Raw genomic sequence first — 18381 nt, 5'->3', positions numbered from 1 at the left:
ACTCTTTGTCAGGAAGAAATGGTACAGACTTGGCTTTTTAACTTCTACTAGACTTTATAATAATGCTTTTACATACATTTTCTAATAGGGGGTTATTCCGGTTAAAGCCTTTTTATTTTAAAATGTGATCATTATACATTAAGGAACATTTGGAACCCTTAAAACACTAGAAAGAGGGGGAGAAAAATCACCAAAAGCCTCAAGCACTTCCCAAAAGTCATTGTTAATATGTCAATATTTTCTAGATCCACACCACCCAATAAGGTAGCAACTACTACATATGGCTATCTAAATTTAAAATGACTACAATTAAATACAATTTAAAATGTAATTCTTGGGACACCTGGGTGGCTCAGTGATTGAGCATATGCCTTTGGCTCAGAGTGTGATCCCCAGATCCTGGATGGAGTCCTGCATCAGATTCCATATGGGGAGCCTGCTTCTCCCTCTACCTGTGTCTCTGACTCTCTCTCTCTCTCTCTCTGTGTGTCTCTCATGAATAAATAAATCTTTAAAAAAATAAAAAATAAAATGTAATTCTTCAGTCACACTAGTCACACATTTCGAGTGCTAAGTAGCTATGTGTGATGAATGGCTACCATGTTGTGGTGCAGACACAGAACATTTTCACGGTCACCAAAAGTTCTATCAGACAGCACTGTTCCAGACTTTTCACACGTTGGTTTTGGTTAACATACTTGTAATTATATTACATATGTAATTTTTATCTTTTTTAAAATTTATTATAAAAATATCTCTAATATACATCTTACATTGACAGCATTTTAATTCTATGTGCTTTTTTATGTAGTTTATCTAACCATTCCCCTGTTATTGGACATATAGGTTAACAGGTTTTTTGTTATGCTAAATAACATTGCTTTGAACATCTTTATGTATAAATGTATTTTTATATATTTCTTCAGGATAGATTTCTAGAAATTAAATTATGGAGACCAGATTTGTTTCTCTTGGGTGATATAGAATTTAAGGGGTGGCAGTGAACTGAGGTACCCCACAGAATCAAATCCAAATCATATCTGAAGGAAAGTTATCTGTCTGGCCCTCAATTTCCTCCTACAGATTACCCTTCAGATTCAGTTACTAGCACACAGTGAAAACTAATTAAGAACACAAGGAAGCGTGACACCACAATTCAAACCCCAGAGGAGTAATATCTCATTTTAAAAAGACCTGCAAAGACTTTGGAAATTGAAGTAAACTATGCTTATGAAAATAAAATATCATCCTGAAGACATATAGAAGGAACAGAAAACTATAGTGTCATAATCAGTTTGAAAATAAAAAATGGAACTTATAGAAATGAAAAATATAACAGTTGAAGTTAAAAACTTAAAAGAGGACAGTTAGACACAGGTTAGGCCCAACTAAAGAGAGAACTAATGACATGGAAAAAAAGGTAAAAAAAAATTATAAAATTCTCCATGGGAACAAAATAAGAATATAGACTATGATATGAAAATGATGTGTTTGAAACATATTTATTCAAAATACCAAAAGGAGAGGAGAAAGATAATGAGGCAAAGGCAGTATTTGAAGAGGTAATGGATAATTTTATAGAACTGATAAATGTCAATAGCCCACAGATTTAAGAAGCCCAATGAATCCTAATCAAGATGAAATAAAGAAAAAAGAATCTTAGATTTGTCAGAGCAAAACTTTAGGACACAAAGGGAAAACAAAAATCTTAAAAGCAGCAGAGAACAAAAAGTTCTGTTTGTATTTAAAGAAGAGTTACAGGGACACCCGGGTGACTCAGTGGTTGAGCAGCAGCCTTCCTCCCAGGGCATGATCATGGAGTCCTGGGATCAAGACCCACATCAGGCTCCCTGTATGGAGCCTGCTTCTCTGCCTGTGTCTCTGCCTCTCTCTCTCTCTTTCTCTCTCTCTCTCATGAATAAATAAATAAAACCTTTTAAAAAAATAAAATAAAGAAGAGTTATGTCAGATGACCTCCCAACAGCAACAATGGAAGCCAGAAGACAGTGGAATGTCTTTAGTGGGCTTAAAGAAAATAGTGGTCACTCAAGAAGTCTATAACCAGTTAAAATATTTTTTTCAAGAAAATGTGCCCAAAAAGGACATTGTCTAGTAGTATCAAAGATAACTTGTCACTAGTAGCCCTTCACTAAAGGAAATTCTAAAGAATACTTTGTGTAATTGGATGGTCTGAGATTCAAGAAAGATGAAGAGAAAAAGTGGTACATTAGACTTTCTTTTTTCACATTGATTTAGAAAAATTCTTTAAACATTTAGGATATAAGCCCTTTGTATGCCATATTGCCACAAATGCTTCTCCCTTCTTGGCTTGTCTTTCACAATTTTAATTGTGATTTATCAAATCCTTCGTGGGTACTGCTTTTTTTCATTGGTTGGGAAATCCTTCCCTGACCTGAGGTAATAAAGCTATTATCCTATGTTAAAGAAATCTCTGTAGTTCTGCATTTCACATTGGAGTCCTTAATCCACTTGGAATTGATTTTTACATTTAATGTGAGATAGTGGTTCTAATTTCATTTAAAAATATGGAGGGCACCTGGCTGGCTCAGGTGGTTAAAGGTCTGCCTTCAGCTCAGGTCATGATCCCAGGGTCCTGGGATTGAGCCCTGCCTTGGGCTCCCTGCTCAGTGGGGAGCCTTTTCTCCCTCTCCCCACCCCCCCATTCATGCTTGCTCTATCTCAAATAAATAAAATCTGAATATATATATATGCCTGATTGTATCCAGCATCATGTATTGAAAAGATTTTCCTTTTTTTTAATTTTTTTTTAATTTTTAATTTTTATTTATTTATGATAGGAACACAGTGAGAGAGAGAGGCAGAGACACAGGCAGAGGGAGAAGCAGGCTCCATGCACCGGGAGCCTGACGTGGGATTCGATCCCGAGTCTCCAGGATCGCGCCCTGGGCCAAAGGCAGGCGCCAAACCACTGCGCCACCCAGGGATCCCTTGAAAAGATTTTCCTTCCTCCATTACCATGCAATGGCACTGCTGTCCTACATCAGATGTTTATGACTGCATGAGTCTAATTCTGGTCTCTTTATTCTGTATCATGGAATTCTTTATCCTACCCCAACACTACATTGTCTTAATAATACATTTGGTAATAGATCTTAATATCTGGTAGAGCATATTCCTCTCTCTCAGCCTTCTTTAAGAATGTCTTGCCTTTTCTAAGTTTTTGATATTTCCTGTAAATTTTAGAGTCAACTTGTCGGGACCTCCCTTACTTCAACACAAATAAATAATACAATCTTGTTAATATTTGTTTTTTTTTTCTTGTTAATATTTGAATTGCAGTTGCATTGGGTCTACAAATCAATTTGGGAAGAATGTCATTTTTAAAATACTTAATCTTCCAAACCATGAAGATTAGGTTGAATTTATTAAATGGGTTGTTCAAATATTCTATTATTACTTTTTTCTGGCCTAATAATCCTTGTAATTTTTGAGAGAGGTAGGCTAAAATATCCCATTATGATTATGAAATTTAAAATTTTCCCTTTCAGCGACGCCTGGGTGGCTCAGTGGATGAGCATCTGCCTTTGGCTCAGGCACACCCTATCTTAATATGGGAAGAATATTTTATAATGTTATATCTTCCTGGGAGATTAAAACTTTTATCATTATGAAGTAATCTTTATCTCTAGTAATACTCTTTGGTATTTTCTTAGATCATTTTTATTTATAATCTTTTTGTGTCTTTATATTTTAGATGTGTCTCTTGTAAACAATATATGGTTGATGGGGGGGGGAGCAGCTGAGTGGCTTAGTCAGTTAATCGGTTAATCATCTGTCTTCAGCTCAAGTCATGATCCCAGGATCCTGGGATCAAGCCCCGCATTGGTTTCCCTGCTCAGCAGGGAGCCTGCTTCTCCCTCTCCCGCTCCTCCTGCTTGTGCACTCTTGCTCTGTCAAATAAATAAATAAAATCATATATATATAGTTGGAATTTTTCCTTTAAAAAAAGAGCTAATCTGACATTCTTTGTCTATTAACTGGAGTAGTCTATTTATATATAATTACTGACATGCCTTGATATTTTCTATTTGTTCTCTGTTATGCATTTTTCTTTTCCTTTATCCTTTCTTGTCTTCTGGGGGAGTGGGATACTTAAAATATATCATTCTATTTTTTGTACTACCTCTACAAGTTTGGAAGTTATACTCTGCTTCTGTTATTTTTCTGCTTACTCTAGAAATTTCAGCAAGTAATCTTAATTTATCCGAGTCTGAAGTTAAGCTATAATATTTGCCCTTCTCTCAGATATTATACCCAGAGGTGGAATTGCTGAATTCTAAGATATGCTTGTCTTTCACATTACTAGACAAAGCCAAAATGATTTCCAAATTGTTGGACCGAATTGCATAGATCCACTAGAGGCAAACAATAGTGACTGTTGCTTTGGATCCTTTCCAATAGTCAGTACTATCAGACTTTACATTTTCTTTGCCAGTATGATAGGTGTGTACCGTTCTCTAGTTGTGGTTTTAATTCTCCTTTCCCAGGTTACTAATGATGTTGAGCACCTTTTCATGTTTATTGACCATTTGAGATTTCTCCTTTAAGAAGCACTCATGGGCTTTTTTGGCCCGTTTTTCTCAAATGGTCATAATATCCAAGAGGAACTGGGTATCAGCATACATGCATAAGAATGTTCACAGTTATCACTATTTACAATAGTCTAAAACTGGGAATGACCCAAATCTCCATTAAATAAGTAGTGATAAATTCATACTATAAAGTACTATACACAAATGAAAGTCAGAGGACCACAGCTACACACTGGAACATGCATGAAACTACAAACAAAGTTGACAGAAAGAAACAAAATATTAAAAATATATGATGCATGTTTACTTATGTAAAATTCAAAAGGAGAAAAATTAAAGGTATATTCAGAAATTATAAAAGTGCAAAGAAATTACTATGAAATCACACTAGTGGTTGTGTCTAAGAAAGAAAGGTATCAACTTTGAGATAGACACACAGAGCGTCTCCTAGAGTATCGGCATTGTTCTAGTTTTTGACCTGGATGGCTATACCAATCGGTATTCACTTTATAATTGCTCATTAACAAAATAGTATGTTTTAGCACTTTTCTGAATATATTTCATATTTCACAATTTTTAAATGAAAAAAAATGTGTTATCTTAAAAATAAATGGCAACATTTACATGACTATTCAGGTGATTCCATTGTTTAACCCTAGAAACTTTTTTTTTCTTTAAGATTTTATTTATTTATTCATGAGAGACACAGAGAGGGAGGCAGAGACACAGGCAGGGGGAGAAGCAGGCTCCATGCAGGAAGCCTGATGTGGGACTCGATCCCAGGACCCTGGGATCACGACCTGAGCCAAAGGCAGACACTCAACCACTGAACCACTCAGGTGTCCCTGCCCTAGAAATTCTTGAATCTATTTTACTATAATTCAAGATTAGGAATATATAGAATCTTTAGTTCATTAGAAAATATTATTTGGCACAAATTCATTTCCCTATTGAGTATTACATATAAAATAGTTAAACTTGGAGACATAAAAAGGATTAGCTCCCTGTAGATCTTTCTTCATCTTCTCATATGCCTGTAGTGTTTTGCTCAAATAACTTTAAGAACAACCTCGAAGAGACCCAGATGCTACAACTTATATTTGAGTTTAAAGTCAGTCTATTGAACTATAATTTATATACGGTAGAATTCACCTTTTTTAGATGTATAGCTCTATGAAATTCGGCAGTTATGTAACCACTACTATCATCAGCATATAGAATATTTCCATTGTGCTAGGGCCGCTATTTAGTCTTCCATTTTGTTTCTATAGTAATATGTGACTAAGGTAAAAAAAATTTTAAATCCCTTTCAAACAGAAACATAATGTTAGATTCCTGCCTGAAATTTTTATCAAGTAATCTGCAGGGTTAGGAACAATCTTTAGTGATTCCTAAGAATTGTTCCCTGTCACTGTTGCAGGGACAAAAATTTAAATTAATAAATGGTTTATATCACTGTTAGCAAGCAAAGATTTACTGTTATTATCAAAATGCATTGTATCTGGAACAATTAATGGTTAAGTGTCCTTTCCTTTTTCTGTGGTGTCTATATAGATGATGAAGAATGAGCTCTTAGAGAAGCACTACAAACATGGGAGCAAGTTTCTGACTTCATTTCCGGATGGAACAACGCAAATATTGTATCCTTTCAACAAGTTTTCATTAGCTTTATTTCTTCAGAACAGATGAAGAAAAAATATATGGAAAACTATAAAAGGAAAAATAGATGATACCCCAAATCCTACCACCCAGAGAAAATCTGTTAACATCTTTTTTATAGATCTTTTCTTACTTTTTTCTATAAGCATATATATATGATTCTTTATTTTTTTCATTATTTTTAATAAACATTCTTGTTTAATTATTTTTTATTTTTAAAGATTTTATTTATTTACTCATGAGAGACACAGAGAGAAGGGGTGGGGGGCACAGACACAGGCAGAGTGAGAGGCAAGCTCCATGCAGGGAGCCTGACGTGGGACTCAATCCTGGGTCTCCAGGATCACACCCTGGGCTGAAGGCGGCGTTAAACCGCTGAGCCACCCGGGCTGCCCATATATATGATTCTTTAAAAGTCAATTTTTCAACTCGTTATTGCCCTCTTTGTATAATATTATATAATAATGTTATGATGTATATGTAATAATATATGCATAGTATATATGCAATAAAGAAATACACCAACATTGGAGCATCTGGGTGGCTCAGTTGGTTAAGCCTCTGCATTCAGCTCAGGTCATGATCTCAGGGTCCTGTAATCAAGCCCCAGCATCTGGCTCCCTGCTCAGCAGGGAGTCTGCTTCTCCCTCTTCTGCTGCTGCTTCCTCTGCTTGTGGTGCTAGCTCTCTCTCTCTCTCTCTCTCTCTCTCTCAAATAAATAAATAAAATCTTCAAAAGAAGGATAGGATAGGATAGGAAAGGAAAGGAAAAAGAAGGAAGGAAGGAAGAAAAACCATTTTTATAACCATATGTACTATATTATAATTTGCATACTATATAATTCATTTGACCTATCCACAAAGGTGGTTTCACAACGTTTTGCTATTATGTACCACAGCTAAATGAACAGCTTTGAGCAGATTTCATTACATACTTAGTTCCTTGAATGTATGGAACATGCATGTCACAGGGTAGAAACTGTGGGTAAGAAATTACAGACATTTTAAACTTTTGATGAATTTTATCCCCCTGAAAATGTGTACCAATTTACACATCCACGAGCAGCACATTATTTTTTAATACAAAAATCCGATACCCACTTTATGGAACACTAAGTTATTCATCACTTGAACTTCCGCCTGATGGCCAGGCCATTTGCTATTTTGACATAAAGGACATTTATTTACTTCAAGGAAAGTAAAAAACAAACAGAACTATGAAATGAGGAGAGCTTTTTGGTGAATGAAGGCCCCACGTTTATAGGAGAAAGTCATGTTTAGTTACAGTTTCCTAAAAGTTTAGTCAAACCAATAATCAGCCAGGAAAATGACTTTCATGGCCTAGGAAGTATAATGAAGATTTCATTCCCTAGGCCCTGTGAGAAAAAATGTAGGTTTTGTTTTAATTATACCAATAAATTTTATATAACTCCTCCCATTTTTTTTATTACTAGTTATCATTTATGCCCTGGCTTTAATTCTTAATTCTCTTGAAGGCCATGGCTGCTTTTCAAAATGATTCAGTCAGTCTTGGTTTACTTCACCTCTAGGCTTCCAATCAGCTTAGACAGGACTGCAGTAAATTATCCTCAGTAGACTTTATTCTTTTGGATGCTATTGTAAATGGAATTATTTTCTTAACTACATTTTCAGAATGTTCACTGCCAGTATACAGAAATATAATTTATTTTTATATATTGATCTTTTTAATATATTTACATATATGTTTATATATATTTTCTATATTTCTTATATATTTTTAAACATTTTTATATATTGGTAGCCTACATCCCTCCTGAACTTGTTAGTTCTAATATGTTGTTTTGTGGATTCCTTAGGATTTTCTTTATATAAGAGCATGTCATCTGCAAATAGAGATAGTTTCACATCTTTCCTTTCCAATCTGAATGCTTTTCATTTCTTTTTGTTTCAGAAAATTTCCCTGGTTAGATCCTTAAATGCAATGAATAGAAGCGGGGAGAGTGGACATTTTTGTTTGGTTCTTGATCTTAGAGGGAAATCACTCAGTCTTTCACCAATAAATATGATGTCAGCTGTGGGTTTTTGTTAGATACTATCAGGTTGAAGAGTTTCCCTTTTATTCCTAGTTCATTGAGTTATCATGAAAAGGTACTGGATTTTGCCAAATGCTTTTTCTGTGTATATTGAGATGATCTTTTCTCTCTCTCTCTCTCTCTTTATTCTATCAGTGTAATATGCTTCACTGATTGATTTTTAGGGGTTAAGCCAACCCTGCATTCCTGGGGTAAACTCCACTTTGGGTCATAGTATATAATCCTTTTAAATGTTGCTAGATTCCATTTGCTAGTATTTTGTTGAGGATTTTTGTGTCTTATAACCATATTTTGATCCCATGAAAAGCATGAAATCCTTTTTGTAGTAATAGTAGCTCCCATACCTGAATGGTTTCATAGGCTCTCTCATAAGCTGAATTTATTCCCAGCATAGTCAAGGACCATTAGAACAGCTCAAATGACCTTATCTGATCTCAGCTACCCATCTGGAAACCTAGCCATCATCCGAGTGCCCAACAAAATCAGTGGTTTCACTTGTATAGTCCAAGAAGACATGCCCACTGACCCTGCAATCTTGGCATTGCTAGATTCTTCTGGCAGAAGTTCCTGCTATCATCCCAATGGAAATGTCTGGTAGGTTTCTAAGTTTCTTTTACTGCCATTTGGGATAGGGGTGGTGGTGGTGGTGGTGGTGGTGGTGTATGTGTGTGTGTGTGTGAAATTTTATTTTTCTTTTGTTTTTTTCCAACTTTATTGAGACATAATTGACATATATCATTGTGCAAGTTAAAGGCATAAAATGTATTGATTTGATACACTTGCATATTGTAAAATGATTATCACATTGCATTAGCTAACACCTCCCCACCATGTCACATAATTACCACTTCTTTTTTGTGTTGAGAACACTTAAGATATACTCTCAGCAACTTTCAAATATATATATATATAGTATTAGCAAGAATCTTTATGTATCACATTAAATCCCTAGAATTTATTCATCTTATAACTGCAAGTGTTCTTCTTCCTTTCAAATGATCAAATGGCTTTAAGAATTATTTAAGTTGGGCAGCCCGGGTGCCTCAGCAGTTCAGCGCCGCCTTCAGCCCAGGGCCTGATCCTGGAGACCCAGGATCTAGTCCCACGTTAGGCTCCCTGCATGGAACCTGCTTCTCCCTCTGCCTGTGCCTCTGCCTCTCTCTCTCTCTCTCTCTCTGTCTCTCATGAATAAATAAACAAAATCTTAAAAAAAAAAAAAAAGAATTATTTAAGTTAGTGCTCTTTAGATAGTAATATTCAACTCAGTGAAAGTTTTTATTTATGTCACTCCATACCTTCTCCATGGAAAAATCTCAGGCAACTATGTAAAACAAAGCTCATCATATTCTTCCCATAAATAATAAGAAAATATGAACATATAATTTCAATATTAGAAAAAAGAGGCTTTAAATAAATTACATGGTCACCCCAGGGCTTTGGGATAGAAACCCAAATGGTCTCTCTAGAGCCTGCCTGATAATGTTATACTGCCTCAGCTATGGAAATAATCTATAATGGATAGCTGCTACACCGTGCTGTTATAGTTGTGTGTGTGTTATTATCATTTGAGCTATATCCGTAACTACTCCTCTATTCCTATAGCCATAACCAACAATAACATACAAACAGAATCTCTAGAGATCCTGATCTCATTTTGATCTGTGAACTTATCTACTCTGACTTCACATCATTTGATTTAACCCGAGAAAGTGAAATTTGGGCTCTAACTTCAAATGCAGTTCCAACTTCTCAAGCTCTTCAGAAAGAGATACTCTCCCTTTAAATTCTTTACAGGAATAACAATCTCATCTTGAGAAACTCTGTCCATGATTGACAAAGTCTGGACATTCTGCCCATACTTGAGAGAGTTAGGACGTTTGTGTTTTTTTGGTCTAAAGCAGTAGTAGTCAGTCTGTTACCCCTATGTGAACCGGAGAATTTCAACTTATCCTCCAGAATTCAATAGCAGTTCTGTATCACATTCGTTGGAGCAGTGTATTAATTGTCCCCAGATATTCATTGGTTTCTAGGACTTCGCCCTTGTCTGGGAAGTCCTCTGCCCCACTAGCTGAATTCCTGGCCCTCTGATGTGACTTCTGCATACTCTTATTGCCCTTTCTAGCTGCCTCTTGGGTAGCAAGCCCATCTCCCCTGCTGGACCAACGTTCTTTGCAGGCACTCTCCGAATCTTTGCCACTACAAGCATGTATAGACTCAAAGTGCATGGTATAGACTCAAAGATTATGCTTATTAAATAAGGAGTGACCTAGATCATTTTAGCCAGGTATTATTTTCATCCACATTTCAAGATGAAAGAAACCCTCCTCCTCTCCCGTATGACAAAATAATCACCTAAATCTCCCATTTGTACTTTTGTTATTAGATCGCTGCCAGTAATCAACGGTGGGGAAATAAGATATTAGTTCTCTCACTCTGGGGCACCTCGTGGCCAATTCATCTAGTTTTAAAAAAATAATAATTTGTTATCAAATGCAGTCAACTTTCTAAATACCCACAATTGTACCTCTTCCCACTCCTCAAGAAAGGGAGGGCAATCCAAGTTGGAAGAAGGTGAGAGAGCACAAGGAGGAGATAACTAGAATGGTCATCACTTGTGCCACTGAAGCTCAGATTGTGCTGGGCTTCGTATGTATGTGATGTAGTAAAATGTGGCATCAGCTAAGCGAAGAGACAGGGGAGGCCCAATTTGTCTAAGCTCCACCTTGCCCTCCGTCACAAGGCACTGAGCCATTTCAGAGATGTTCCCTGAGCCTCTCTTGCCCATACCCCACCCTGACTAGAGCCCTTCTAGGACTCCTGGCTCCCAGTTGTGCTGGGTGCTGTTGGAACATGGTTGTCCTGTACTGTGGCTGATCAGAGCTTCTCCAGGACTTACACCCACTGGTCTTCATTTCGTCCTGGGGAAAAATCTAAGCACTGGTCCCCCCTCTTTGGGCACAGTCTGCTCTCCTCTCCTGCTCTCCAAAAACTTCCCTGCTCCGCCTTCATTCTTCCCAGCACAGTTTTCCAGGCTCCTTTACCATCCTGGGTTCCGTCTTTTGGACCCAGTTTGGTTCACCGGTGGATCTTGAGTTGGATCCACTACTTTAAACTAGTATAAAATTCAGTCACAGTATTGCCACTCCCAAAGTCACCTGTGGTTTTGCGCTATTCGTACGCAACTGGCTACCATGTACCGTTGCTTCCCTTGGCTAGCAAGTGACAGGGCTAATTTCAAGGTTGAATTATAATGTTACTATAATGATGGTAATTTTTAATTTCCTTTCTGCCCAGGGTATACATCAATATCTTGGGAGGTCAGTATTCAGATCAAGCTGGCAACAGATTAAGGGCTTGGAATTGGTCCAGTTCTGTTGCTTCCTCACCCTTTGTTTCATTTAAACCTGTCTTTCTGGCCTTGAACCATTACATTGGAGTTCGCATCTTAGAACAAGACAAGATTTCAGTCACTTTTCTAGCAATGGGCCAACAGGCAAGAATCAGTGTTGGGACCAAAGTGAAGGTAGGTGCATTTTTGAAAATAGTTAAAGTCATTTAGAATAATAAGAGTAAATGACTCTGGTCAGTGTTGTTACTGACAGATTAGCCTTGTGTGTAATGTACCGTCCACAAAAAGTTTCAGAATTCAATGAAAAAAAACACACAGTGAAGATGTCATGTGGAATTGGGGCAAACTTTGTTGTTGTTTATTCTTCAGAAATTCCTTTTAGTTCAGATTTGGATCCAACTAAAATGTACTATTTACTTGGTGACCAAGTAGGCTACTTTGGGGGTTTGGTTTTAGGATTTTGTACTGTGTTTTTCCTCTGCCCTATAGCAGAAAGGCCTGGACTGAGTCAGGAGACCGGGGTTCTAACTATGTTCAAGACCCAGCATAAGTCCCACCTCCTCACAGATGCTTCCCAGACCTCCTAGCCCTTTGCCCAATCAGGGTCCATCATGGTCTTCCCTGGGGTGTCCATGAACTCACCTCTGTCCCCACGCCTGCTGCTGGACCATGCTGCCCTACTTGCCTTTATGCCTGCCTTTCCTCCCGGACGGTGAGCTCCAGAAGGACAAAATCTCTGTCTTTCTGATTCCTCTGTCCCACCCAGGGTATGGCCTAGAGTACACTCTCAGTGACTGGCAATGGTTAAGAACATGGCCTTCAGGTTACAGGGACGTAGTTTCTTTGCCACTTAGCTAAGTGGGTGAACTTGACTTCAGTTCCCTCATCTATAAGATGGGGATAATGATTCCTAGCAAACAGGTTGTTGTGAAGATTCACTGAGAATGCAAAGTTCTTAGCATGGTGCTTGCTACTAAGTACTCAGTAAATGATAGCTCCATATACAGTTTGCCAGTTACATCTCAACAATGTTGAAATATATATATTGATATAGAAATAGACATAAATAGAGGCTCATGTAGCATATCTAGTGTGTGGCTCCAAACAAGTCCCTTAAACACTGAGGCCAATTGTTTTCATCAATCATTGAAGGAAGGGATTGCTCCAGATTTCAAAGGTGTTGTCAATCTCAAAAAACTCTACACTTTTGAGGTCATTGGAAATATGACCTCAATATTTAGCAGAAGCAGGAATAATATCTCATAAAGACCAAATAAGGGACACCTGGGTGGCTCAGCGATTTGGCGCCTGCCTTGGGCCCAGGGCATGGTCCTAGAGTCCCAGGATCGAGTCCTGCATCAGGCTCCCTGCAGGGAGCCTGCTTCTCTCTCTGCCTCTCTCTCTCTGTGTCTCTCATGAATAAATAAATAAAATCTTAAAAAAAAAAAACAAAAAAAAAACAAATAAAAGGGACACTTCAGAGTCAGCCAACAGAGAGTGAGGGTCTGCAATGTGCTCAGTGCTATTCCCAGCCAATCCCATTCTCGGTCAGCCTGGCTAACACAGTCAGCTGCTCAGGCTCCAGACAAGCTTCTTTATTTGTTAGAAATTTATAAGCTAGGCTTCTTTTGGTACATTACATTCATGGTAAATACATTCTTACCAAAAATGTAAAAAATGTTCTCCCTCTCCCCATCTCCCTCCTTAGAAACAAATTTTAATCAGAAAGAGAGCCATTTTGATGCAAAAAAAAAAAAAAAAAAGGAATTTGATGTCAAAAGTTTTTCTAGGGCAGCCTGGTTGGCTCAGCAGTTTAGCGCCACCTTCAGTGCAGGGTGTGATCCTGGAGTCCCGGGATCGAGTCCCGCGTCAGGCTCCCTGCACGGACCCTACTTCTCCCTCTGCCTGTGTCTCTGCCTCTCTCTGTGTGTCTTTCATGAATAAATAAATAAAATCTTTAAAAAAAAATAAAGTTTTTTTTATTTCTCACTGTCCTCATGATCACCCTTTCTTTAGGTTTTTAAAAAATTACAAAAAGTGACATACATGTTCAATACCTTCTCATATTTGAAGATTCAAATAATAGAGAAATAGAGTAAAAAATAGAGGTTCCTCTTTCATCCTTTCATCTATTCTAACCTCTTTCTCAAAGGCAATCACAACCCAAAATTTGGTGTGTATTTCTCTTTTCAGTGTATTTATAAATTATTGACACACATCTTTTTTAAAATAAACATTGGATGGTATTGCTTGTATTGTTGGGAGGATTCTATTTGTTTTTGTTTTCCACTTATGGATTATTAAAGGCTTTTCCTCATCCACATTTCCAAGCATATTTGCCTATTTGATTTTTAATTGCTCCATAACATTTCATATGCACTATAGTTAATTTATGCTACACAGAGTGGCCTCCAGTGGCACTGGCCAGTTGTTCACTTCCCCCTCCTGGAAGCATTTCTTGCCTTGCTTCCAGGACACTGTTCACTGTTGATTTTCCTTCCACCTCAACAACTGTTTCTTCTCATTTTTCTTTGCTGACTCTTTCTATCTCCCCATTTTCTAAATATTGAGGGACTCCAGGCCTCCTATGGGGGCTCATACTCATCTCCCTCAGTGATCACTCCCTGGGGGGGGGGGGGGTCTCATGCAGTCTGTCTTTAAATACCACCTACAATGTTGATAACCCTTTCATTTGATCTCCCATGAACTTTTCACCTGTACATCTCAGATTCCAATCCTGCACCTCCGTTTGGGAGATAAAAGTTTAGCAAAATTACCTCTGAGAGCCTGCCCCACCCTCAGTCTTCACTTCAGACAAAGACAACTGCATTCTTTCAGTAGCTCGGGCCACTTTGGAGCAGTCCTCCCCCTCTCGGTGTCACAGCCTCACATCTGTTCCCTGCCAGTCCTCCAAGCCTCACCTCATATATGCCTGGTCTCAACCCTTCTCACATCCTCTGATGCCACCCCTCCTGTCTGCCTTTTGGGCCTGGTCCATCTCTTGTTTATATCATTACAGTTGCTTCTAATGAGTCTCCCTGCTTCTGGTCTTTTGAGCCTGCTGATCAAAATCTTTCCTATTTCCTAGAGCCATTATTGATTCATTCCCTTAAAATATTTTCTGTCATTTTATGGAATTTGGGATTGAAGGGAAGGTAAAAATGCCAGTTCATTCTTTGTTATTCATCCATCTGATACCCCCCATGCCCACCCTGCTACACACACACCTACCTTCTGATGCAGGGAGGGCTGAAACTGCTGTGTGTTCTTATGTCTCTTGCAGGTAAGTGGTTACTCTCTTTGCATTTAGCTCACCCCACGGAGGCCAAACACCCCTCCTAGGCTGGTCCTTCATCTGCATATGGGAAACACAGGCAAGAGTGTCCTGAGAGATCCATTCCCCTTCTTGCAGCTGCAAGGAGACATCAGCCTAAATCACCAAAGGCTGTGAGGAAGGGGAAGGGCAGAGGCCGAGGGAGGGTCATGGAGAGGTCAGTGCGGAAGGCGTCCTGGAGGTAGGGGCACATTTTAGAAGGGAAGGAGTTTTAGCCATCCCGGTCTCTCCTGAACACTCAACTCTGGTGCTACCTTCTGTGAGGAAGGCTGTCCACTTGGTGCCTTCGTCACTTCTAGGCCAGCCCTGACCAAGCTCTCCCCACTGGGCAGCTCCCAGGGGAGGGACTGTGTTTGCTGCATCTTGGTGCCCCCCAGTATACGCTGGTAAATGACTTGACTATACTGTAAGCATTTGAAAGTATCCAAATTCTATGTGACCGGCCTGCTCCCACCTCCCACCTCCCACCTTCTACAGGTGGTCTCTGAGCTTCCCTTCTCTTTCTCTTTGCTGAAAAGCTACCTAACCCTGAGGAGATTCCAGTTCTCCGATACCTGAATGAGGATGACCTGCTGCTACTGGCCAATTTAATCAAGATTCGACGCCTGTTTCATAAACTTGAAGGATGCGCAAGTTTCCCCTCCAGCCAGGTTTGGGAAAAATTAAAGCAACCTTCCTACCTTTCCTCACTTTCTCTGAAACTAATTGCCCTTTGTCACAATTCCGGTGTAAGGAAAGACACCATGAAAACAATATCAGCTATAATAAATGAAAACGCTTAACAAACGATGGGGCCTTCATGTGTTTTGTTATTTGGGGAGGGGGTGTGAGGGATTTAGAGAAAAGTGTAATGACCAAGGAAATACCAAGAAATATGCTTTCTTACAAATGTGGAACACATCCTGAGTCATCACTAGCTTACACTCGCAGTCAGAAAACTAAACAACTCACTTCTGGGACTCTTTGCATTTAGCTCACCCCACTGAGGCCAATGAGCAAATCAGCCCAAGTGTCCATTATCAGAGTTCTAGCAGGAAAACAGCAGAGGGGATTAGATAATCAGATAAATCTTTCACCTTTTAAAACCATCTTTACTTTAAAAATCATAATTACATGTAATATAGAAATTGATGTTGCCTCTTTAAAAATGTATTAAAAGTAAAAATGTTTCCAAGTGAAAAAACATATCTATATCTATTAATCTATCAGGGTCATATTTCAAGGCAGTTTTATTTACTTAACAGTTTGGCTTGTTAAAAGTGACAATAAGGGTATGTCTTATTTTGAAAATCTATATAGATGAAAAGCGGATTCGGGTGTGCCATAGGTTTTATTTATTAATGTCTGCTTTTCCATATGTCTGTTTTAGGTAATCTCAGTTCTGAATAATCCACTCTGTTAATTCATGCATTGTTGTTTTTTTCCCCCCCACAATAACAAGTTCTTCAAAAAAAAATTAAGTGCATGCATATATGCACTTTAATATAACTGGTAAGTAAAGAGAGTATATAACTCTTTGCTCTAGATAGTGTTGGCAGCAAAGCCCTGCTGGTATCAAGATGTCAAAAACACATCCAGTGTATTAGCCTATGCAAACTTTTTAAGGTATATGAGCCAAATATTTTAAAGTACATTTCATTGGTGGCCTTTGCTGCTAACAAAAGTAATACTGACTCATTGTGGAAAATGTAGGAGATTACAGAAAAGTATAAAATATAAAGATTTTAAAAGTACTCATAACCCCCAGCACAGGGAGCTAGCCATCTTTAATTGTGCTCTGTTTCTTTCTGGTCTCTTATCTGTATTTGTGTATGGATATGTTTTTGAAAAAGAATTTTTTTCCAAGCAGGGAAATAAGTCATTGCCAATACGAATTTTGAAAATAAAGAGACTCATAGAAAATTAAGCTCTATTAAGTAGAAAGTTACCAAATAAGCCAAATAAATGTCCATTATTTCTCAGTGAAGAAATAAATACCTTCTGGAACTGTTAGTTTTCCATTTTTGCTGGTAAATTTACTACCAGTTTATAAAAACTGAATGAATAAATAAAGCAAAATCGTTTAGAGTCTAAGGTTTAACGGTGGTACTAAATAAAATTGATAACATTTGGGATGCCGATCACATATTCGGAGGCAAATGCTATACTTTAATAATAATTTTTTTTAAAACACAGAAATGCACTGTGCTTTTCCCCAGCTATGTTAGATAATACACAAAGGATGACTTAAAAATATTTTTTACCTCAGGGGTGCCTGGGTGGCTCAGTTGGTTAAGGGTCTGCCTTCAGCTCAGGTCATGATCTCCGGGTCCTGGGATGGAGCCCCGGGTCGGGCTCCCTGCTCAGTGGGGGAGTCTGCTTCTCCCTCTCCCTCTGCTGCTCAAGCTCTCTCACTTTTTCTCTCTCTCTCAAATAATAAAATCTTAAGGAAAAAAACATTTTTTTTACTTCAAACTAAGTAATTTATTATGATCATTCTATTGTTTCATTTTCCTATGAGACAACAAATATTACATATGTATATATTTTAGGCTCTACCTTATTCCAGAAACAATGCAAGGAATCTTTTAGGAATATACTCAATAGAGAAGAATAAAATAATTTTAAAGCATGTAAATATGATTGAGGCAATATGAAATGAGTTATATTGTTTCAAAAACACCCCCCCCCCCCAAGCTTTCTTGCTAAACTTGGAACAAGACCATCTATAATGAAAAGATAACTCTCCTCAAGTTACACATTTCCTTGGAGGGAATGTCTTATCAGGTATTACACTTGATCTTAGCTAAAAGGCTGAGAAGCGATGGGGAGCGTCTTATCAGTTTTTCCGCTATGACACAGAGTGAGATCCAGGAATTAGGAATACCCTGATTGGAGGCAAACTGGTGAATCAAAAGCAGGTGATAAAAAGACTATATGTGTGTCCACAGCCAGAAAGAGAACCACTGGAGTTTCTCTGTTATGCCTCGTGGTGGCCCAGCGGTAGACAATGCACAGAGGAGCCCAGGTGTGAAACAACGCTGCTGTTCGCACCCACTGTCTACTGCTGCTCTACAGGGCTAGCACTGGGAAATGAAAATGATAGTGTAGGGGACCCCTGGGTGGCGCAGCGGTTTAGCACCTGCCTTTGGCCCAGGGCGCGATCCTGGAGACTCGGGATCAAGTCCCACGTCGGGCTCCCGGTGCATGGAGCCTGCTTCTCCCTCTGTCTGTGTCTCTGCCTCTCTCTCTCTCCCTCTCTCTGTGACTATCATAAATAAATAAAAAAAAATTAAAAAGAAGAAAATGATAGTGTAACATCCACCCAGATTCTTTCAGAGATGATACTCTCCATTGAGTCATTTTCTGAATATGCCAGACACTCCCTCTGTGTGAAATTATTAAGCAAAGT

At 38.4% G+C, this 18381-nt stretch overlaps 1 protein-coding gene across 5 annotated transcripts in view; it reads left to right on the top strand.

The window, feature by feature from the left end:
* ERICH6 (glutamate rich 6) overlaps nt 1-15779 on the top strand; it is a 94325-nt gene extending 78546 nt beyond the window's left edge. For all 5 annotated transcript variants that reach the window (XM_072727134.1, XM_072727135.1, XM_072727138.1 and 2 more), the window contains 4 exons: nt 6129-6214; nt 8746-8901; nt 11602-11830; nt 15509-15779. In XM_072727134.1, the coding sequence (XP_072583235.1) occupies nt 6129-6214; nt 8746-8901; nt 11602-11830; nt 15509-15772 (735 nt within the window). In that variant the 3' untranslated portion in view covers nt 15773-15779. The remainder of the gene's footprint in view (nt 1-6128; nt 6215-8745; nt 8902-11601; nt 11831-15508) is intronic.
* Nucleotides 15780-18381: the final 2602 nt, after the last annotated feature.

This window comes from Vulpes vulpes, chromosome 11, assembly GCF_048418805.1.
Source record: "Vulpes vulpes isolate BD-2025 chromosome 11, VulVul3, whole genome shotgun sequence".
Classification (NCBI taxonomy): domain Eukaryota; kingdom Metazoa; phylum Chordata; class Mammalia; order Carnivora; family Canidae; genus Vulpes; species Vulpes vulpes.
The sequence above is the reverse complement of the archived record's forward strand: the minus strand, read 5'-3'. Positions and strand labels throughout refer to the sequence as shown.